Source organism: Corvus moneduloides, chromosome 8 (genome assembly GCF_009650955.1).
Source record: "Corvus moneduloides isolate bCorMon1 chromosome 8, bCorMon1.pri, whole genome shotgun sequence".
Lineage (NCBI taxonomy): Eukaryota > Metazoa > Chordata > Aves > Passeriformes > Corvidae > Corvus > Corvus moneduloides.
Genome location: NC_045483.1, coordinates 11,416,105 through 11,439,512, shown reverse-complemented (window position 1 = coordinate 11,439,512; position 23,408 = coordinate 11,416,105). Strand labels below are relative to the sequence as shown.

The window sequence follows — 23,408 nt, the reverse complement described above, 5'->3', positions numbered from 1 at the left end:
TCTGCCTCACAGCTGCAGCGCTGTTCCCTGCAGTTAGATACGAGGCTGATCTAAAATCTGGGGGCATAAGTCATGATTATGCCCCAGTTCAACAAATCCTCCTGAGTCAGGATCAGGGGTGACCCCTGCCAACCCTTGCAGAAGCAAATCCTGGCGTTTCTCTAACAGAGAGAATGGCAGAAGGATCTCATAAGTGTTATTAAAGAGCTCGCTGAGCTTTCTTTTCCCTCCTCCTGCTTCTTTATTTACTCTGTCAAGATAGCTTTCCTGAGAAAGACAGCACAGCAGCTGGACTTGATTATTTCCTTAACTTATGCAAACCCTGGGGCTTATGAGAAGGAAGGTGGGCAGCATGTGAGGTTTTAATATACATTTACCAGAAGTTAATGAACAAGCACAGAACCTTGAGGGCACACAGCAATGTTGTCTTTAATTTTATTAAATATTTATGCAGCTCTTTTCTTCTTTCAGGCAAAGTACAGCTCCTCCTGAATATTTTTAATTACAAAGTCCCTGCCAGGCATTTTCAATTGTGCAGGTTGGACCCACTGAGAATGATTAAATTGAATGTTGAGAGAAAGAGCATTAGGGAATCTCCAAGCCATTTAAAGTAGCTTACAGAATTTTTGCCCTCCAAAAAAAGAACAGTAACAGCCTGGGTCATTGGGGACATAGCACAATTTTGGCTCACCAAAGCTCTTCCTAGAGACTTTCTATTGGTAGTTCAGGCTCTGAATAGGGGAAGGATAAAATTCAGAGTGTCCTAAAGAGCACAGAATGCTTTCAAGACTGTGTCTTCTGCAGCGTCTGTGTTTTCACAGAGGTTTAGTGTGTTGGCATTTGTTAACTTGCTGCAGGCAAAAATCCAGAATCTCTTTTTATTTGTCCTTTGAATCCAGCCTGTCAATAAAGACTATGCATAGGAACCTGATCCAGAGCCTATTAAAACTTATGGAAAGCTTTGGGTTAATCCTATTGCTTCATCATTCTATTGGCACACAAAGGCAGCTGTAGAAAGAGGTTTTGGATGTGGTTGTGTACACTTCCACTCTTAGGTGGTCCAAGGAAGCATCAATACCCTGGATTGCCTTCACTGTGTGACACAATACCATGTAATCCTTAGACTGCAAAGCTGGCTGTGTTTTAGTTTGGTGTTGGAATAACATCAGCTGTTTTTTTCTCTTGGGCAAGTCACAGCTCAGGGAGCAGGGAGCCCATTAACATACGTAAATATACCTACTGTGGCTAGTTGTTCAGGACGTGCTCCTAGTGTTTTATATTCCTAGCCACTGTTGGGAAAAAGTGACATTAGACTTAGAATTAGTCTGGCTTGTTCTAAAAGCAAAGGCTGCAAAAAGCAAACAAACCAAAAGAACCCAAAAAGTGAAATTTAAGTTAGAGATTAGTAGGAAAAGAAATGAATGATACAATATTCGTTCTGAATCTCAGTCATGTTTTGTTGCCAAATGAAGCACAGTGCTCTGCAAGGTTGGTAGTTCTGGTGTTGTCAGGGATCAAATGCCTTCAGTGAATTGTGTTCCTGCCTCTCAGACTAGTCCAGCACTCAGTCTCTGGATGAGCCCAATCCATGATGCTGTGCCATCCCAGCAGAGAACCACCAATATACACCTGCTTTGGGGACATCACCTAAAACTCTGAGCTAAATTTAGTGGAGGGTGCACTGATCGACTTGTGACTTGTCTCCACAGTGACTATGGATATGAGAGGCACAGCAACAACCAGTGTATCCCAGCCTTCTGGTTCAGCCCGTCCTCCCTGTCCAAGGATTGCAACATTGGTCAGAACTACTGGAACAGCACTGGGTAAGTATCACAGGGAGTCTCATGCTGGTCAGCACTGGTGTGCTGCGACCTTCCTAGAGAGAGCGTCCTGCAAAGAGCAGCTCTGCCAGGGGCGGTGGCAGGCCTCCCTGGGCTGCAGGTGATTCCAGCAAGTGTAGCAACTTCTCTGCTACAAGTCTACAAGTAATATCAGCTCTTGTGAATCAGCTGTTTGTGAAATCACCCAAGGCAAACTCCAGGACAGAGAGAGGAGCCTCGTTTGGCTATTCCACAGAGGCAGCTTTTATTGTCCAGCAGCCCCTGTGAAGGAAAGACCAGGGACAAAGGCTCCCTAGTCAGGGGCAGAAACAGGGGCTTTTTATGGGATAGGCAGGGGGTGGGGTAGAAACCAATTAGCCAACGGGGTACAGAAACAAGGCATGCTGGGGGCAGTTCACTTTGTCACCCTAACCCTGAGGAAGGTTGCTTATCTCTGGGGAGATTCTTTTGGCCCTCAGGCATCTCTCCAAGGGAGTGCAGAGGGCTGTTGTGCCAAGAGCTCACAGCCCTCCACAGGTAAGTGCATCTTGCAATCTGTCTGGTTTTGGTGACTACAGTAGACAAGAGAACTTGGATGGTTCTTTTTTTTCTTTGCATCCCATTATCCTCTTTTTCAGTCTTATTCATGAGGTGATGTTTGCAGCAGCATCTGTATGGAACATTGCCTTGTTCCTCAGAGACAGGGAGAAGCACGTTAACATAAGTGACATGTAGATACTGCAATGCTATCAAGTGATGTGTGATCCCTGGAGCCTAGACTTGGAGCTCCCCTTTGTTGCAAAATTAAAACACAAATCAAAAGGGTCTATCTGAGAGACAGCTGAACATTTAAAAGGATAGGTTTGAGGTATTTCACCCTGTATTTTATTGAGCTTCTTACTATCTTACAGCTCCTATTTATATCAGCTTCTAGGAAGGCTCAAATGAGCAATTTCTATCCTCTTTTATGTTTTTTTCCTCTGCCATTTTCACTTCGTACATACAATGCCTTGCATTTCAGACAGGCTTCATGTGCTGATTTCTCCTGGTCTAACCCACAACAGATGTCGAGTGTTGGTTTATTATGGCAGCATCACTTTGCAAATGCTCATGCAGGAAATGCTGTGAGACTTGGGTTTCACTGGCTGGTGCAATGTTCCTTCTAGGACAGGGCAGACCCTGCGGATTTTGTAGGGCTCATTCTGGGTCATGTGTCCTGCCTGCTCAATGGTTATGGCAGGAACCAGCCCTGTTCCTGGCTGGTTGGTGCAGGTGGCTGGATGAAGTGAGGCTGCTGGGAGTCCGGAGGCATTTGACTTCAGAGACCCCCTTTCAGCTGAAAAGTTGCTTTAAATATGGGATATAATTACAAGAGCCCTGGCCACTATGACTGCTTGTAGCCTTCTTGACAGAGAGCAACAAGAAAATAGTTGGGGTTGATGTGAAATTGGTAGAAAGCGTTAACCCCCCTCAACAACACTGGGAATAGCCAATTGTCTTGCTCTTTAGCCAACCTCTTCCAAGAAGAGCCAAGAGAAAAACCCGTACCTCAAATCATTTTAAAACCGAACTGGGCAAAGCCCTTGGCATATTTTTCAAGTGCCCTCTAGCCCAATAGAGGCAGACAAAACCTAATAAAAGGCATAATTAAAAAGCTGGGATGCAGGATGCAATCCTGCAGGCGTTGGGGAGTTGGAGGAATTCTCTGCCTTTTAGCAGGGCAGAGTAATTCACCTCCACAATGTGTCTCTTGCCAGTGATGCTGCTGAGAATCTCTGAAGGTTGGATTGTGATTGGCTTGGCTTTCACCCATTTAATAAAGTGTTGGGTTTCTTTGATTCTTCCTTCCAGTGACGGGATCATGCAGGCAGTTAGCCTTTGAAAAAACACATGCATTAATGTGGAGAGACAAAGCAAAAACCAAACAAAGGAACTTTTCTGCCCACTGTCTGAGCCCAATGTCCTTTTGTTACTGTTCCCCAGGTACCGAAGGATTGTGTCTAACAACTGCACAGATGGCTTGCGAGAGAAGTACATGGCCAAGATGGAGAAATGCCCTGGGAAAGCACCGCGGGGTTTGCACATCCTCACCGCTGATGGGAAGCTGGTCATGGAGCAGGGACGCAATGCCACCTTCGTCATCCTTATGGAAGAGGTGTGTTAGTGGTCTCAGCAAACTTCTCTCTGTGTGGCAGGACTGGCATTCTTTTCCTTCACTTTTCAGGTTGCTGAGAGGAAAATAGCAGTCAAAGGGGATCATGAAACGGTGAATGGTCCTGAGATTTATGAGAATTAAGGAATTTAAGAGAATTGAGGGCTACAGTGACACATAAAAGCAGGTCATATTGGGTCACACCAAAGGTGTTTGGTTATCTTGTCTATCAGTGATGATGAAGTTAATGCTGAAGAAAGATAGAGCTAGTCAAAAATTTATTTTACCACTCACTTCTTGCTGCCTCTAGTGAACTGCAGTTTATGGAGCTTGTGAGGCATAAGTGTTGTTTCTGTGGTGAACAATTCTGTATCTGGGGTGCAAAGCTTTAGCTTCAGCTTTTCTGGGAAAGGTTAAGAACATTGGGAAACATGTTCACACTCATGGGGAGCAGTTAGGGGCACTGTTGTTTCGCAGTAGGAATTGAGTCTCCTCAAAGAACCTCTGAGCTCCCCAGCCCATATCTATTGTATTTATCTATTGGTACAGTTCCCTCTGTAGCCAACAGTAGCATAAGTGACACCATGCTTATGCCAAAAGCATCAAAATGTTGAAGCTCCTCTGGCCAGGAACCGAGGTGGTGCTGGACAAACACAACTATTTTTTGTCACATTTTCTGTCCTGCGTATGTTATTTTGGGGCAGCACCTGGAGGCAGCTGAGGCAGACACACTCTGACACTAAGTTAAATTCTTATATAGTAGCTAAGTATTGCACTGGGACCACACTAATCTGACAGGGCCTCTTTACTACTTCCTCAGAGGTTCATGCATGCTCTGCTTTTGTACAAGGGGGATTTCTTGTCTACTTGCTGCTTCTTTCATATTCTGCAGACTTGACACGGTAAGACAATTTGTATAGACGCTATGAGTGGGAGTTCAGAAAAGAACAGATATAATCTGAAAATTAGGAATCAACTAGTAATTTATTAAGGAACTCAAGTGGAACTGCTGCGTACGAAGAATGATAAACAGATGGGGAATAAGGCAGCAGTCAAGGTAGCTGAAGAGTGGAGTCTTTGCAAGGCTTCAGAGATTGAAGAGGCAGCTGAATAAATATGTGAGGGCGTTCACTCTTATGTCCACTGATGGAAAAATAGTGGTAGTTGGAAAAACATTTCACTGAAACAACCTTTTTTTTTTCTAAGGGAAGAGGATCTTTGGGAACATTTCTCTGTAGGTGAACAGCTTATTCCACAGAAAGTTGTGTGTTGAGTTTGTGTGATTTGTTTCTTAAAAGAATAGACTTTCAAGAAGAAAAGGAAAGGAACACTTAGATTTTGGACAAAAGTGTTCCAGTCTTTTAGTGTGAACCTGAGAAGAATTGTGGTCAAAGAATTCCTTACGAGTTGGAAGAAATAATTTCAGTAGAGGTCTTAATGATTACTTACCTTGCTGCCATACCGATTCATTCCTGGCTTCCTCCACCTTCTCTGGTCAGTCTGTTTACTGGTGGTTGCTTTGTACCTAAGTTTACACTTCCTTTCTGAGCCAAAGAGCAGCCAGACCAGCCCTCCTATGGGTACATCTGTGTGGTCTCCATTCAGCTGTATCAGACTAGCCCTGATGAGCCGACAGTTCTTTCCTGCCTTCTACTACACAGCCTTGATATATATGGAGGTGACTGACCTTTAGGCTGTCAATGGTAAATGAAGACTTCATCATAGTTAATCAAAAACTGGGTTTCTTGGGATTTAGAGAATTAGCTTTAGTAGTATTCTTCACAGTGGTATTCAGAATATGTGCGTGGCAATGACTGTGGACAAAGAAATGCAGAATGACTGATGGTTTTGCAGTGTTTTCAGAAATATGGGGCTGGACTGTGATTTGGACTGTGTATACATGCAAGGGAACATGAGGAAATAAGAACCTTTTTAGACTTTTTTTTAAATCTGAGTTTGTTTTTGATCACAAAAAAGTATAAACTGCCAAATAGCTGTTGTGGAGTTGTGTTCTTGACCATGTCTGTTCACTGATTTCCATATTCAGAGCTCCAATCTCTGTGACAGCCCATAACTTCTTCCCTTTCAGTCATTTATGAGGCTTAAAGCAACAAAATGTACCTTTTGAATGTATATGGGTAGCAGTGATTTCTTTTTCCTTTTGAAATGCTCCCACTTGCCTTCTATTTTAATTTATATTTATAAACTCTGACATCTTTGTGTGGGACTAGCATGCTTGTTTTAGTATTTTATATACTGGATACAGAGGTATGGAAAGGAGAAAGAAAACATGATTAGTATGATGGGCAGGCTTTGCATTGAAGACCCAGCTCATAATTGGGTGAAAAGATCATCTGCTGCTGTTTAGTCGTGAGAAATCTGTTCCTGCTTCTCTGTGTGAAACCTTCTCATTTCAGATAGAACCATATTGGAGAAGCAAGAAAGAAATAGAAAAGAGAATTGTCAGGCAAGGGAGATGAGCTGCTGTGGTTGGTGCCAGAGATTTCAGCCTGAGGTCATCAGTGATGAATCCAGCCCAGATGAAGTTTTTATCCTCTGTTCAGTATCTTCCGCATGAGATGAACTTGCGGTCTTAGTGCATTCCCTTGAGAAGTGGTTTTGAAAGGTTTAACAAGCTGTGGGAGCCTTTCTATCAAATAACTGAGCATCCCAAGAGTGTGATTTTGCTCCTGCTAGAGAATTTTTTAGAGTGACTTTAAAAACTCTCTGTCTAAAGGATGTTATTGACTACTCAATATTATAGAGACGTTTTAGTGTCACTATCACTTTAGTCCTTTCTGATTGCTCTTTGGTTTGTACTGAACTTTTAATGTCCTAGTGGGGCAGAGGTGAAAACAGTGCCCTGATCAAGTCAATAGCCAAAATTGCCCTGGCTCCCATGAAATGGGAATGATGGAGCAAGGAAGGAGAAAAATCTAACATATATAGCCAAATACCCGTATTTCAAAAACTACATGCAATAATCCTGATTATATGAGTATCTGAAGACCCCAAGTATATACTCAAAGTAAATTCACATCTGAAAAATAGCATTCCTGCACTCTGCTTTCTTCATGCAGGTGTAGTCTGTGAGGAGGATAAAGTCTGTGGGGGCTGCTAAGGTCCTGATTATCTACACAGAGGACCTGCTTCACTGTGGTCTGGCTTCTGGTGTGTGCTCTCTGTGCATTTGCAACTATAATGGTATTTATGAGATGACTGTAAAATATTTCTGAGTTTCCCATTAAAAAAAAAAAGGTAAATTTATGAGCAGAGATTTTTCAGTTTTTTTTTTTTTTTAAACTTTCAAATCATATCCTCAGTATATCTAGGAATTGACTTCAGTTTGGGGTTAGGAGCATCTCCAAAATGTAGTGGTATCTACTTCACCCGCAGTGAATACAATGCAGATCTCTAATGAAAGGAAATTATTTGGCCCAGCACATCTTATATATATGCAGAAAGCTAAAGCTAGAGACTTAATCTGAGTTGTAGTCTTATTTCAGTTTAGTGATATCACTGCAGTGGGCTTTAGCTTTGTTTAAATTAGCCTTGTTTTGTGTTACATTAGTCAGCTGGGGGCAAGTATAAAATAAGGCTCCAAGAAACCGAGAAAACAGACACTTCTACTGTTCAACTACAGTAGTTTAAAGCATGATTTAAACTAAAATAGTGCAACTTCTGTCTCTAGACAATACCTGTGGTACTGGAATCTCTTGTCTGTTTTTCCCTCCTTCATTTAATAACTGTCATTGACAGTAATCCTAGAAGAGATTTTCTCATCATCTGCTTCATTCTCCTGTGTATCCAGGCCCTTTCTCTGTGTTGACTGACATTAGACAAAAAAACCTGTCAGTCCTCAATGTGGGACTCAACCTGTATAAATTCAGCCATCCTGAAGCTGCATGTCTAGCTGAAACTAGTCTTCTAAACTCTCGATCATCAGGGGTGGATATTTGCAAGAGATGATTCATGTCACCTGTTTCAGTTACCTTAGGATGGGCTGTCTGGTCTTTCGCTGTCTGTGTCTGGCCACTTTGGGGAATGACAGAACAAAGTTTAGCTTTTTTTGAAAAGTTACAGCTTTGTGTCCTTGCTAATGAAGTGGAACTAAGTGGGATCGAGGGTAATATAAATCCTTTTTTATCAGCCCAGTTTCCTAACCAGCCTTCTCTGTTGCAGGGTGACCCCCAAAGGACAAACATCCAGCTTGATTTTGGAGATGGCATTGCAGTATCCTATGCCAATTTCAGCCCCGTGGAGGATGGTGTCCGACACGTGTATAAGAGTGCTGGAATCTTCCAGGTGATGGCGTATGCAGAGAACAGCCTGGGCTCAGACACTGCTGTCCTGTTCCTGCATGTGGTCTGTGAGTACTTCCACCTGCCAGATTCCTTGGGTGAAAATCGGACCTCACTGAAAGTCGCTTCAGCTTCAGTGGGGGGCCTAAGAATAGATGAAAACCCACACACACGTGCAGCTCCTGCTCTTCCAAAGGCTTGGGCTTCTAGACACTCTACTAACTTCTTAAGTAGACTTTACTGAATTAAGGGAAAGGGAAGGGGTTATTTAGCACAAGGGTATTTGCAGTCCTCAGAGTTACAGGGAAAAGTTTGGAAATGCCTACTGGGCTTTCTGAAAGGGTCAGAGACCAAGCAGCATATGAAACAAAGTCCGAGTGTGTATTTTCTGTACATGCCTCATGTTAGGAGGTTGGGATTAAACTACTAAATTTGGAGTCACTTATTCAGAACTTCAGAGTTTACAGTTCTAATTTAATGAAATAAAAGCATTATGCTGAGCATGCTTCCTGAGATATGAATGTACTCAGTGCTAATGTGCTGCTTTTCACATTTCATGTGTTTGACATGCATCCCTGACGTTTCTGTCCTGTTTGGTAGATCAATGCAATTTCTCTCCAGTTGACATGTGGGCAGACTCAAATACAGAGCTCTCAGTTAACTTCTCAAAGCCACAGGAGAGAGCAGAGAATGTGGAATGCAGGATGAGGCCAAAAAGAGCCCAGTTCTTTGATCTACTCTCAGACTATTAGATTTTCTGTAATTAGATGTACCCCGTCAATTTTGCCCCTAATGGAGATCGTAGCCATGTCTGCCTTCCCTCTTTATCTGTCAGAATGTCTTACATCCTTTTACTTGAGCTTTTCTGCTGAAAGGAAGTACATTTGAAATTTCCAAAACTCAAGAACTTTTTTCTCCATTTTAATTTCCAGCTCCCTGTGTGAAGGAATAAATGTTCCTTGAAGCTTTTATTATGCTCATAATTCCCTCAAAGTCAATCATGGCTGCACTTAACAACCTGTTATTAGAGCATTAACTGTTTTTCCTTCACCTTGGGCCATTAGCTGACAAAAGTGATGGTTACCTGGTAATAACAACCAGATTTGTATGGATTATCTGATTTTTCTCAAAGGAACTACTTTTTCATGGTGATGATTTTAAAGCAGAATGCAACAAGGGACAGTTCCTTGGCCTGGTTTTTCTGCTTCACTCTTTTCTTCATCAACCTTTCAGATCTCTCCTTTGAGTTTTATAGCATTCTTAGGTGGCCAATTTATTATCATTATCTCTAGGGAAATATTTTGCAAGCACCTACACTCATGCAAATGCTGAAATAAGGTGACACCTCAGTACTAAACTTTTGATATATTTGGATGTACTGGTCAACATAGGAGGTTTGACCTTGAAGCTCAAATGAACAGACAAAAATACCTGCGAGTCATTCTTATTATACAGTCTGTCTGGTACTAGGATCCTGTGCTAAAAAGAAGAGAGAAAAAGGCTTCTTGGCCTCAAGCAACATTAATTTTCTACCCTGCAGCTTTATTAGCATCCAGTCAACTTTTCAGCTTTCTGGAATCTGCTGTCAAGCTGCTTATCTTGATATTTAAAGGAAGCAGAGATATTATTTATTTTCCTCTTACATGCACTGTCGCAAAATATTTGGGGGAACCTGCTATTCCTGCAAACCCAGAGTACTTCCCGTGGTCAGAGTTCAGTTGTGACTCGCTGGTAGAGACCTCTCGGGAAAAGGGGGCGAGAAAAAGATCAAGTTTTAAGGAGCCAAAAGCAAGAATAGGGTCCTTTTGTGCTTGGAGCTCTATGTTCCAGTGGTAAAAGAACAGCTCTTGCTCGCTACAATCTTTGTAATCCAAGTAGATGGAGAACTGATTCATGTCTCCATTTCATGCTTGAAGAGCTGAGAGGTAACACAAGAGGATTGTCTCGGTTAAAATCACCAAATTTCCTCCTTCCCAGAATGAATGTCTTATAAAAAAAAAAAAAGAATCTGACTTTTCATATTTTGTCCTTTCCGTCTCACAGGGATAGTCTGTCAGTTTGCTGTGTTTTAAAGGTACAACCCTTTAAGAAAGTAACATTGTCTGATGGGCAGCAGTTATCAGCTGAAATTCAGTACCAGCCAAAACAAAAGATTGAACAAGAAGAAAAACAGTGGAGATAGTAAAGCTTTAAACAAGCTACCAAACAAAACCTCAGTGTTTTTTACACTGTTTTTTCTAGAGAGGAGCTGCCTTCTGAATTTAGGGCTTCATGCCCTGGGTTTATTCTGGGCGTTTGCATTTATTAGATACAACTTTGCATTGGTAGTTTGTTATTTTTTAAGTCTTTCAGAATCAAGTGCTTCTGACAGTTACATGCTTTGTTATGCCAATGGACACACCTTTCAAGTGGTTCCTGATGTTTTACTAGGGGTGACTGACTCCCCAAAGGCTTCCCAAGGTCAGGTCTAAGTCAAAAAGTTACCAAGGATTTCCAAAACCGTGAGTCTTCTAAAAAACTGTTGGGGGTATTTAATCAAGTCATAAATGCCTCTTATCTAACCAGATTTAAGCCATCTTGGCTAAAATGATCTTCCCACAAATCTTAGTAGCTCAGTGGTTATATTTTCAAGAAAAAACCTTCTTTCTCTCTTGTGTCCTATCCCTTTCTTGTGTCCTGTCCCTGTGGATTTCTGTAGCAGTTTCCCTATATAAAGCAAAGCTAGTTCATTGTTCTTCTTCAAAATGCATTTAAAAAATTCTTCTAAACACAGTACTGACCCTTTGAAAATTAGCACTGTGGAAAATGTGCATAAGAGAGAAAAAAAATATGTGTTTTTAAATCTGATTATCTTTTTCTGCTGTTCATTGACTGCTGAAATTCTCTTTTATTTCTAAACTAGACTCTCACTGCTGACATAAGACTTTTGATTTATTTAAAGGGAAGATCCTTGCTGTTCACAACTGTGCAGGGAGGATTTAACTCAAAACCTTTAATAATGAACTCTCTTCCCACAGGTCCAGTTGAGCACGTCCATCTGAGTGTCCCCTTTGTTGCCATCAGAAATAAGGATGTCAACATTACTGCAGTGGTTTGGCCCAGCCAGGCAGGCACACTTACCTACTTCTGGTGGTTTGGCAACAGCACCAAGGTACAGGTTCATTTTTTCTTCTAAGCTTTTCACAAGAGACAGGGAACTCTCTCAGCCCTATTAAAAACTTTTTGCCTTTGCCTGTTTTGTGTTTTAGTTTGTTCCTTGTCTGAAAAGGGTTGTTATTATCTGAACTTCAACCTTTGTGAATTTATTTCCTTCTGTCTTGTGTTGTTCTTAGGAGTCGTTACTTTCTACATCTGGTTGTTATCAGCCCTGAGATTTGAAGACCACTGTTATTACCAGCGTTCACTTGCAACTTAACTGAACTATGTTTGGACTAATGCTGGCTTTCAACACAGTGTTTAAAAACTGCTGGTGTTCCAATAACCAAGGGGGTTTCCATTATGTACCAGTGTGCAGTACATAATGCTGGATTCCAGCACAGTACTTTAAAGCTCTTGGTGTTCAAATAAACAGTTGCATCTAGAATTTCAAGCTGAAGAGTCTGGCTATGTTCGAGAGGGAGATGAGACTTCTTTGTAGTGAATTTTCAAATGATGTGTATTGTAACTATCTACTATAAAGAGCTTCTTTATCAATAGTTAAAGTAAGTGAAACTACAAGTTAACATCATGCTTTCAAATGGAGAGAGCAGGATTGCTTATTAGCTGCAGTTTTTATTGTGGGCTTTAAGAGTGAGACAGGCACTATTCTCCATTCTTACAGTTGCAAAATGTGCAGCTGTTAATTTTGCAATGTAGTTTCTGCTGTTATTTACAAAAGCAATTTAAGTCATGTCATTGTCTACATTTGCAATTGAAGGTGTGCACTGAGGTGAGATTGCAGCAGAAAGAAACGGGGATTTTACATGAAATGTGGAACTTGAGATAAAAAATAGGCACACAAGTATTTTGTTTTCTCTTTGACAAAGCTGCTTAGTTTTAACCTCTTACCTTAGCTACCAAAAATATCAGGAAAGGCAAAATAAAAGCAGTAAGTGCTGCTTCTACTGGGATTTTACATCCAGTTAGGAAGCTCACTGTAACAACTTGCTTTTTTTTTTTTTTTTTTGGGGAAGCATAATTGAGGCACCAGAAGAGCTCAGGAGCAAAAAATATTTACTGTAACTTGGCAAGTTGCTGTGCCCCAGCTGAAGTATGGCAACCACCCACATATGCACATCCATTGCAAGTACCTGGTAATTCCACATAGTTGATGCTGCATTGAAATACAGGGATGCAAAACCACGTTACAGTTCAGATATTTTTGGCTCAGTGCTCATGCACAGAGAACCATTAAAGTATATCTGAGACAATTTAGGTACTGGTAACTTGATCATCTGCTTAAGCCCTCCAGTGTAGAGTTTTCCTGCTGTTGTTTTTGTCCTTACCATAGAAGTTGATTGCGAATAGGGCTTTAAAAAGGTTTTTTGAAATAGAAAGTAACCTAAAAAAGGTACAGCAGCAGTGGTGTTTGCTGAAGATGTCCATGCAGTTCTCACAGTGCTTGCTTCTGGATTGGAAATATAATCTGTTTCATCTTCTAGCTTAAATTTCAGACCCATAGGCAGCAGAGTACAAGCAGATATGGATGTGTTTGGGATGGATACTTTGGACATAGCTGCACATGGAGCAGCTGATCCTTTGACACCTTGGCATGATTGTACACATTGCTGAAGTAGTAAACATGGTGCCACTTACCTGTGTCTGAATGTCAGACCCAGAGCACTTTTCAATCTTTGCAAAGCATTATCTCCAGCTACCTCATGGATTGTACTTTAACTCTCACAGAAGTATGGCAAAAGATATAGACATAAGTGTATGGGCCACCTTTTTTCAGAACAGCAGTCTGTATCACGTGAAAATTCCTCCTGGGATGTTTAATGTATATGTCAGATCCTTGTCTGTGCCCACTTATGAGTAAACTATGGTGTTCTGAGGAGAGGTGGAAGATGGGGACACTGAATTAAAGGATGACGTGTGTAATATTGTGACTGGTATTATTAGATGATATATTTTAGTTCCATGCTGAGGGATTGCAGCTTCTTTTCCCATTCAGCCTGTAGCCATCCCAGGCAGAACCAGATGTGTCTTGTGTCGCTGTGCAGTCTCACTCTCTGTGCTGCTGCACAGGACAATGTTGTCTTAGACTCAAATGTCCTGGCTGAGACTCCTCTACTGGTCTCCCCACCCTGCTGAAACTCCTGTACTGATTTTCTACTGTACTTATTTTTGCAGTATGCCCAAAGGCCAATTTGCCTGGATTAACACAGGTCCAGTTTAATAAATGTATCCAGCTGTCTAATAGGTTTGAGCAAATGAACCTTAAACTACTTGATTTAATTTAGAGTTAGTTTCCAGGTCTTGGTTCTTGAATTAAAATTAAAGAGTTGGCTGAATGTTAAAACCCCATGATGGAGGTGAAATCATCCATGATAATGGAATGTCCAGCATACACACATACAAAAAGAAAAAATTGTAATTTTAAAGGCCAGATTGCATCCTCTTATCTGCCTTTGCACAGAACCACAACCTGTAACCCCTAGGAGGATTGCTGATATCACTACAGTTTGATATGAGCCTATTCAGCTTCTCCAGGGTCTGTGTGTCTCAGTAAATGTTACCTAGGCCTCCAGGGCTGGCACAAGCTGGTGCCCTTGGACTGTGTGTGCCATGTGATAAGACTTTTTAGGTTTTACTGCTTTTTCAGTTCGTGGATGAGGGGGTCAAAGGAAGGTAGTATTCCAGAGAGAGAGAGAATGTGTTTGCCAATCTGGCCTGTGCCAGTGGAAATTTTGATTTGGCTCTGAAAATGGCATATGTGACCACTGTTGTGAATTGCAGTCAGGTTGGCAGCCTGGACGGTGAAAGTTTCACCAGCTGGAAGGTGAAAGTTTAGAAGTTTCCCTTTGAAAACAAACTGGTAGTGTATTAAAGGGACAGCAGCAATGGTGCAATGGCTTTATCTGTTCTCTTAGACCTCTGTGTGCTTTTGCAATGGAGATCAGTATCACTATTCCCATTTTTGTAGTTTCTCTAAATGAAGAGCTTTTTCTGTAGACCAGCTGTCAGATCAGTGGCACTGTGAGGGCTGGACCTTTGATTTTCAATTGTGCTGGGTTGACCCTGTCTGGACACCAGGTGCCTACTAAAGCCACTCTATCACTCCCCTCCTCCTCACATGGGCAGGATACATAAAATATAACAAAATCAGGTCACAATAATGACAGAGAGATACCACTGATTACTTTTAAAAAACAAAACAGCCTTGACTTTGTGAAATTAGTGTAATTTATTATCGTTCAAATCAGAGCAGGATAATGAGAAATAAAACCAAATCTTAAAACACTTTCCTGCATCTCTCCCTTCTTCCCAGGCTCAACTCCACTCCTGAATTCTCTGCCTCCTCCTGCCCCAGCAGTGCAAGGAGACAGGGAATGGGGGCTGTGATCAGTTCATCACACATTGTCTCTTCCAATCCTTCCCCCTCAGGGGGAGGACTCCTCTTTGCCTGCTTATGGGAGTCCCTCCCATGGGAGACAGTTTTCCACTAATTTCTTTACTTTAGGCCCTTCCCATGGGCCGCTTCAGCATGGATCCCTTCCACAGCCACATTGAGTCAGCACTGTCAGCAGGAATTATGTCATGCTTTCAGCCTGGTTAGCATAGTTTGCCAGCTTGTGCTTGCAGCTTGCTCACAGCATGGACAGGGCAATGCTGGATGTCCTCACTCTGACCTGAGCAGTGTTGCTCTCTGAGAGATAAATGGATTTGTGCTCATAAAAGCAAAGACTGGCCCTGACTCTGAACAGTATGGATTGTTTGAAGAAGCATCTGCATCTTTGGTTTATTTGCAATTTGAGGTTGGGTTTTTTTCTGCAAATATAGCAGCTGAGCTGGGTGTGTGTGTACAACACTGCATTCTACTGCACTAATTCTGCAGTTGCTGGCTGTGGTCTGCTGAGGAGTCCATACACTAATGTGTTGCAGTGAAAGAATATTTTAGGAAACATTTACTGAAGTGAGAGAAACCTCTGCCCATGGGACACTTCTCACAGGATGGTGTTTGGGCCACCTTTAGTCCCTAGCAGGACATGCAAACTTGTAGCAGCACACCTGTGTCAAGGAGCAAGGACGTTGTTGCCTGGTGGATTAGTGTTACAATCCAGTTTTAAGGTTCTTAGAAATGCTTGTGCCAGAATTAAGGTGCGCGAGACCATATGCCAGTGACAATAGTAAGGGTTTTATTTGATGGTAAATATGAGAGAGAGAGAAAAAGAAGTAGAAAATAGGTGGGGGGAACAGAAAGAGTGACAGGGACAGAATAAGGAAAATATCACCACTTCGTGGATCCCAGTGATGTTTGTTGATCCTCTCCAGCTGGTCTCTTGGTGGTGAAGGTCCCCCCGGAAGGCACAGAGTCCCATGGGTGTACATGCTCAGGCTGGGTGGGTATGTCTAGCCGTGTCCCCCTGGGGTGGGGTCAGTCTCTCACAGCAGACTCTGGGTCTGTTCCATCACGTGCAGCCCTGTGGGGCCAAGCCTCTCACGTGAAAGTCCCATGGATGTGGCCTGTGGGGTTGGGGGTTCCACAGCTGGGCCAGTTTGTGTAATCAGAGGATGGGTGTTTGTTGCCTCTCACCAGAGGTTGCACCATGCTCCCAAAACCTCCTTCTCCCCCCTCAGTTGGGCGGAGTCTGTGTAAACCTGGCTTCTGTGAGCTGTGCTCTCCACCCACCCCAAATTCAGCTGGGGATAGCTGCAGCTGGTGGCTTTGGTCTTTTGTGGATGCACACCTTTCCCTCAGCCTTGAAGTGACTGAGCAATGCGTTACCCTTTATCTAATCAGCGGTTTGACTTTCAGTTCAAAGTCCCACTCTTCAGGGAGGCTTCTTCAGTTGTAGCTTCTTTATAATGAGCAAAACATTATATCAATGTTTGAGGCATGAACTATTTTCAGTCTCTGACAATTAGTCAGGTTCATGTTGTGATCCTGAGTTAATCTCATCCCAATTTTGATGTTGTCATTTGTGTTTGCCTCCTACAGCCCCTCATCACCTTGGAGAGCAGCATCTCATACATGTTCACTGTGGAGGGGATGAACACTGTCACTGTGCAAGTCGCTGGGGGCAACACCCTCATCCAGGACACCAAGGAGATCGCAGTGCACGGTACCCTCAGCCCTTTGCAATCACTTCTCAGGGGTGAAAGACAGACAATCATTGCTGATCCAAAATGAACTCTAGGAACTTGATAGTGCCTGGAGGAACTTCTGAAGACAAACCTCTGACGACAAAGTAGCTCAGATGTGTCATGATGACAGAATACAGAAGTGAATAGAATGGGGCAGCTAACCAAATTTGTAACCTCAGCATTAATAAGGTGGCAGGTGTCTCCTGTGTCTGTTGATCTGTCTGTACACCTAGACAGGGAACTCCCAAAAATAAAAAACCACTTGAACCAGACTGCCTTCCTCCAGCTTCCCAGCTGTGGAAAGAAATAGTCACAGGGCATCATTTAGGTGATCTGAACACAGCTGAGTGTCTCTATCAGTGACTGTATAAATGACAGGGGACAGGAGGGGTCTGGAAAAGAGGACAGAAATGACTTTGTTGTTGGTATCAGTGCCCATCTTTCATGTCACAGCTGGAGGTCTGAGTGTGCCCACTGGACTTCCCCGTGGGTACTGTTTGGTATGTTCTTGTCATATCTGCATGTCATGGGCTTCAAAAAGCACCCTTTGGCAGACAACAGAGCTTACCCTGTTTGGGGCTTGATAAATCCTGGTTGAAAGGGCTCTCTCAGCAGCTTTGACCTGGACTTTTAGAATAATTTCCACCCTGGGCAAGTCTTTGTTTTCCTTATCCAGTTACTGGCATCCAGCATTTGAGGACAAGCATTTCTTTGGACATCAAGTTCTATTGAGAAACCTGGGCTTCACATAACTTGGTCTACTTTGAAGTTCAGCACTGTGTAGTTGCACTGTGTGTATCTTATTTCAGTAACTAAATACAAATAAATGTCCTGCTGTAGACTCAGATTTAACAACCGTCTAAATAGATATTTATTGATTGTCTGGCCATGAAACACAATAGGCTTTAATAGTTTGTTAATGTGATTTAGTAATACCCAGACTTGCTGTTATCAAATATTAGGAACCCTCTAGTACATAATTTTGAGCACTGCAAAATGCATTGTTTACTTCTGGGAAATTTCCATCTTTCCACTAGTTTCTGGAATGAACCTGAATCAAATATATTTAAGAGTGATAGCCATGGGTGATCTCTATCTTTAGTCCCAGTAGGTCCCACAGAGAACTCCTCGCTCTTTTTAAACACCTTGGAAGAAATTTTGCCGTTCTTTTTAGAAGATACAAAGCTTTGGATTCTATGACAGAGTTTGACCCATTTGGATCCAGTCCAAATAGTCCCATGCTGTGCTGTGCTGCAGACTGACCTGGCCTAAGGAAGGAGTCCTTCCAGTCCCTCAGTTTGGTGGTCAGTTCAAATCTGAGTACATAAATGAGTGACACCTTTAGTAAACACGTCCTCTGATAAACTTGTATCCTTATCTGTGTCCTGAGTCAAGTGATTATGGTTCTAGGCCATAATCTAGGCACGGATTTCTGGTGTTACCAGTGGAGGAGATTTATTCAGGTGTATTTTAAATTTGAGATTAACAGAGAAAAATTTGCTCAAAAAATAAATTTGACATGGTACTAAGGGGTCAAAAGTCAAAGATTTGATATATGTGACTCTGGGTTAAACCTTCAGAACTTGAGAGACTTTCCCTGCTCTCTTTGGTGCTTGTTTTATTTAAAAATACACTGCACCATCTAAAAAGAAAGAAGAGTTCTTGCAAAAGATGCCACATAAGTGGTGTGCTGGCACATCCCTGCTTTTCTGTGGATTCCCTCATTTATACTCTGGCAAGTTTATCTCGATCTAAAACTAGTGCCTTCTTACAAATGATTAATGGTACTTACTTGAAGTGTCTGGAGATCATTTGCTTCAAGGTGAGGCACAGCACATGTCAAAAGACAGTGTCTTCTACACTGAGAACTTTTATATAAATGTGATTCCCATCCCAGATCTGTGCCTCCCACTGGCCCAAATCCATTATGCACAGCTGCCGTAAGGATTCCAGACTTGGTTTTTGGGGACACTAGCAGGGAGAGTTGGAATTGGAGAAAAATTTAAATTGTTCTGTATTTTAAGTCTAGGAAGCTTTTCCTCCTCCCAGCAATCATTCAATCAGGACAGAACTTCAAGGTGTTTCATCAATAGCCATTGCTTGATGAGCCAGTCATTAGCACCACTGGGTTCTCCTTTATTGGGGAATTAACCAACCCCAGCTTCCCTCCAGGAGGGTAAACAGAAAATATTACTTACAGCAATTGTTTGCTCTGCAGTTGTACAGACAGGCCTTCCAAATTTCAGCCAGGTGCTGCCTTATTTGCCGGTCAACTTACTTGTGAGCAGAATCTGAGGAAGCTGAGTGGCAGAATTACAAAGCCCAGAGGCATCATGAAGGTGTCCTCTCACCTCTCTCATTCTCGCTTCTGTTTCTCTGGGGAAAGCCAGAAGTTGGCATTAGGTCAAACTGCCCTTTATGAGTGCATTATAAGCATTCTTTCCTTGCAAGCTTTCTGTCCTGCTTAGTGTTAGCCAGCCTTTTTCTTCCTTCAACCTTGTCTCTCTTGCTTTAAGATAGTTATGGTCCTCCTGTTGTCTTCTGCACCCCTGTCTGTACCCTAAACACTGCCCATTTAATCTTCTCACAAATACTTTTTCTGTTCCAGAGTATTTCCAATCTCAGCTCCTGTCATTTTCTCCCAACTTGGACTACCATAACCCTGACATCCCTGAATGGAGACAAGACGTTGGCAAAGTCATCAAGAGAGCACTAGCAGAGGTGAGCATCTGTTTCCTTGTCTGTACTAACATTGAGTAGGCTGTTAAAACACACACTTTTTTGACATGTTAGCTTAAAAGAATGGGTAAGGACAGCAGTGATGAAACTATCATTAAAATTCAATAAAAAGCTTCTTAATATGCTGGATCTTTTTACAGGGCCAAACTATATTGCCGATTTTGTGAAACATTACCATTACTTTTATTAATATTTCTGTGTGTTTTTCAGCTTTTAATATCCCTGAGGATTTTGCAAATTCTGGATTGTAATAGTACCATCATTATTCTTGTTTTGCCAAATTGATGTGACAGTAACTACTGTTTTCTACTCCAAATATTTAGTTAGTGTTACTGTGTGTTGTTAAACAGCTGATCCACTTCATCCCAAAAGACAGACATTGTAGTGCTCTGGATACATGAGGAAGATATTTTTATCTCTTCCTGATAGTCAGAAGTTCCACATGCAGCTAAGTGTAGCAACTGGTGAATATTTTAAAGCTCTACTCCCTTTCCAACTGGGGCAAAAAATGAGGATTCAGAGGGAAAATAAGCTTACCTTTAAAATATAGGATAAAGAGAGACGTCTGTAGGTGGAAGATACTGAGTCTTCCTTTGGGATTAATTAGAATATGTAAACTAGTACTCATATTCTTGCAGGAAAGGGGACAGAATAATTTATGATATCAAATAGTCAGGAACTTTAGTTTTGTGTGAAATTAGGAGCTAGATTTAGACAAGCTTTTCTGCCAAAAATGTATCTTGTATCTTGTTGGGGTTTTTTTTTGCTTTAGCTACAGCTGTTCTTAGAAATGGAGGCTGATTATTTTTACTGAGAAGGTACATTCCTGCTCAGCTTTTCTCATCTGCAGCCCACTCAAAATTCACAGTTTATAAGAGTTTCCTTTATTGTTTTTCTATCCTGAGAAAATACTAAGTTTATTGCTTTAAACTGTTGTTCCCTTTTACTGTATTCAGAATCAAGCTTGCAGGACAAAAATAATTAGCTTGTAACTGTGAATGGTTACAGAGAACAGTAGAAATCTTGTAGAAGTGCTCTCCCGTATATCCCACCAGGACTGGGCTGCCCCATTGGTACATTTCAGCTCTGGAGTGAGATGAAGGAGTTTGAGGTGGGGTGGGACCAGAGAGCTAATGGAGTTAACCTCATGTAGCAGAGCATTTCTCAAGGAGGGGAGGCTTCCTGCCCTACTGAGGGTGCACTGCTTGGATTTGGGGAGAGAGGGCAGCAGCCTCGGTGGGTGGGTCTTGCTGAAGGCAGCTGTGAGAGCCGGGTACTCCTGGTTCAGCAAACTGAGCAGCTCCTAGCACAGCCCTCCCAATCATCCCCAGGAGCAAAGTCTCCCTCTGGGGACATTCCTGTTCATGTGTGGCAAATGTGGATCCCCACAACCTGATAACAGAAGGTGATTGCAGGCACTTTTCTTCATATTGTCCCTGCTAGTTGCACATTTACCAGTGGTTGCTCCGAGACATACTCTCTGGATCTGACTTTGGGTCAGTTATTCTTTTGTAGCAAGGAGGACTATATGGAACATTCAGATCTGGAGACAAGTTAGGTTTGGACTTTGGGTTGAGATCTTTGGACCCAGGGGTGTTGTCAAGCCTACATTCACTTCTGGAAAGTAGAGTGCATCTTTAGCAGACACTTCATTTGTGGCCCACCAAATAGGCAGAACAGCTCATTAGGACCACAACACCTACAGTGGAACTGGAAAATAACAATTTGATGGGAGCACCATTTCTGGTAGTGAATGGAAACATAAGAACAAAATAGCAGCTATAGACCTCATTTTTACTTTTCTTCTAGGTGACTGGTATCCCTGATGAACAGATCCTGGTAGCTGTGTTCCCTGGGCTGCCTACATCTGCTGAACTCTTCATACTGCCCCACAAAAACACAACAGAGAGGAGGAAAAGCAGTGAGACTGATCTGGAGCAAGTAAGGAAAGAAGGATTCATGGAACATTTATTCCTATCATATTGTTTGCAGATGGGCCCCTGAAGCTGTGCAGCATTGGAAGTACTTACAATAAGTGTGGTGGAAATGGATGCATCTGGGACTGTGGCACTATAGTTTATGGCATTAAAGAAAATTATTTTTGGAGGAAAACTGGGATTTTCTAATACCTCACTGAGATATGTCACAGTCTACCACTAGCAGAGATTCTTCCTAAATCAGTGGTGTGTCCTTTCTACAGTAGTTATGGTGAAAGGAACCTTGAATATGTACTCCCTCTACTCCCTGAGGGAATGCTAATAGAGGGAGGCCAAAGCAGCAAGATAATATACTGAGGTTTACTAAAAATAAATCAGGCTCTTCAGCTCATAGATCACCAAAACAAGACTACTTTTTTTTTTTTCTGCAGCAGTGAATGGCCTGTGCAAACTATATTTGGAAGTTACAATATCCATCCATTTAGATAAATAGGTAATTACAGTGATGAATGGCAACAGTGATACGAAGGCAAGGAAAGAGCTCAGAACAACAGCACTAGGCTGCTGAAGCTTTCATGTTAGAATTACCAAGTGATTAAATCAGGTCTATAAAGGCAAAGGAGTGAAGTACTGCTGGAAAGGCTGCTTGGCTCTAGCTAATGTTCTTGTATGCAGCATTTTTACAGTGTGCAAACTATGTGTGATCCCATCGCCAAGTAACTCTTGAAAGTTTGGATCAAACATTAAATAATTCAGAGGACTGGTGAATTCAGTGGAAGTTCTTGTCACCCACTGAGTCAAGTCAGTCCCTGCAGAGTAGTTCTTTTGCCCTAGGAAGTTATCAAAGCTGGTCTCTTAAATTTACGGTGGTCAGTGTGCAGGAGAGATGCATTGGGGTGGGAAGGTTTGAAAGGCTTTTTGGAGGGATGTTCTTGGGGTAATTTCTGTCCTGTTCAGTAGGACCTACCAGTATTTAAAACTTCTTCTGAACAAGCTGTTGTGTCAATATTTTGTATGTCAGTGTTATGCTGACATCTCAATTAGATTTCTGACTAATTGACCGTGAGGCCTGACGCTCTAGTGCTCTAATTTCTGTTGACAGTCTACTCAGTTGTAATTTGGCACCTGTTGATGCCTTCTGCTTGAGAAGCTCTGCCTGGAGAGGAGGTCATTAGAACTACTCATTAGCAGTGCCCTGTCCATCAGAACTGCTCTATGGAGTCAGGCATTAACAAACTGAGGGTGACGTGCCAAGTGTGTGCTCTGGGGCAACCAAATAACACCTCAGAGCTGGGTGCTGATGTCCCAGCTCAGCAATTCCAGTATATCCAGTCCAAGGCCCCTCTTCTAAGTGAAGGAGAAGTATGGAAAATTTTCCATTGACCTTGGATTGCCTCATCCCCAGTAGCCTATTTAAATAGAAGCTACATGACAGGATCAGTGGGGATAAAGAAATGCAGGTCTGGAGTGCCTAATTTAGTTCCATTATCCACCAATGAAAGGCCAATATGTCAGTGATTTCCAAATGCATTTGATCAGACTCAAAGGATATTGTGGAAGGTGGAAAGGTCCTTAGTTGTTTTCCCTCCTCCTGTAGCCCCCCCAAAAAAGAAAAAAAAAATTGCTAACCTTCTTGGTTTGCTTCCCAGGAGAGATATGATAACATACAATGAGAGTCTCAAAAGTCCTGTAAGGGAGACTTACATGCAGTGACATCCAGTTCCACGGAAAGCACATGTGCATTTCTCTCCACTTCCTCAGGCCCTGCAGAAGGCAGTAAGAGATGTCAGCCACTATTCATGGGCTTTGTGTATTCCCAAATGTTCTCCAGACCTTGCTGTCTTCTCTACTGTAACTGTTGTATCTCTTCTTATTTCATCAGGTGGTAGAAATCCTTTTTAATGCTCTCAACCAGAACCTGGTCCAGTTTGAGCTGAAGCCTGGTGTTGAAGTGGTTGTGTATGTTACTCAGCTAACATTAGGTGAGTGTTGAGTCAAAGGCATAGCTGTGGTTCTCCTGAGGCTTCAGACAACCCCATGAGAATCAGTCTACATCACAGCACTCACAGTTTGGTATGTGGCACTGGCATGTGTGCCAACTGAGACATTTTTGTAGAAGCAGGGAGAGTTAAAACCAATCCATCAGGGGCATCTTCATGCTCCAGTTTGTACA

The 23,408-nt window shown here is 42.2% G+C and overlaps 1 protein-coding gene across 1 annotated transcript in view; it reads left to right on the top strand.

Moving 5' to 3' along the window:
- Positions 1-23,408, top strand: part of SORCS3 (sortilin related VPS10 domain containing receptor 3) — a 280,734-nt gene that overhangs the window by 246,166 nt on the left and 11,160 nt on the right. Inside the window, 8 exon segments of the mRNA XM_032116124.1 lie at positions 1,710-1,823; positions 3,804-3,975; positions 8,155-8,341; positions 11,291-11,424; positions 16,414-16,537; positions 19,168-19,280; positions 21,108-21,239; positions 23,118-23,217. Coding sequence (XP_031972015.1) covers positions 1,710-1,823; positions 3,804-3,975; positions 8,155-8,341; positions 11,291-11,424; positions 16,414-16,537; positions 19,168-19,280; positions 21,108-21,239; positions 23,118-23,217 — 1,076 coding nt within the window.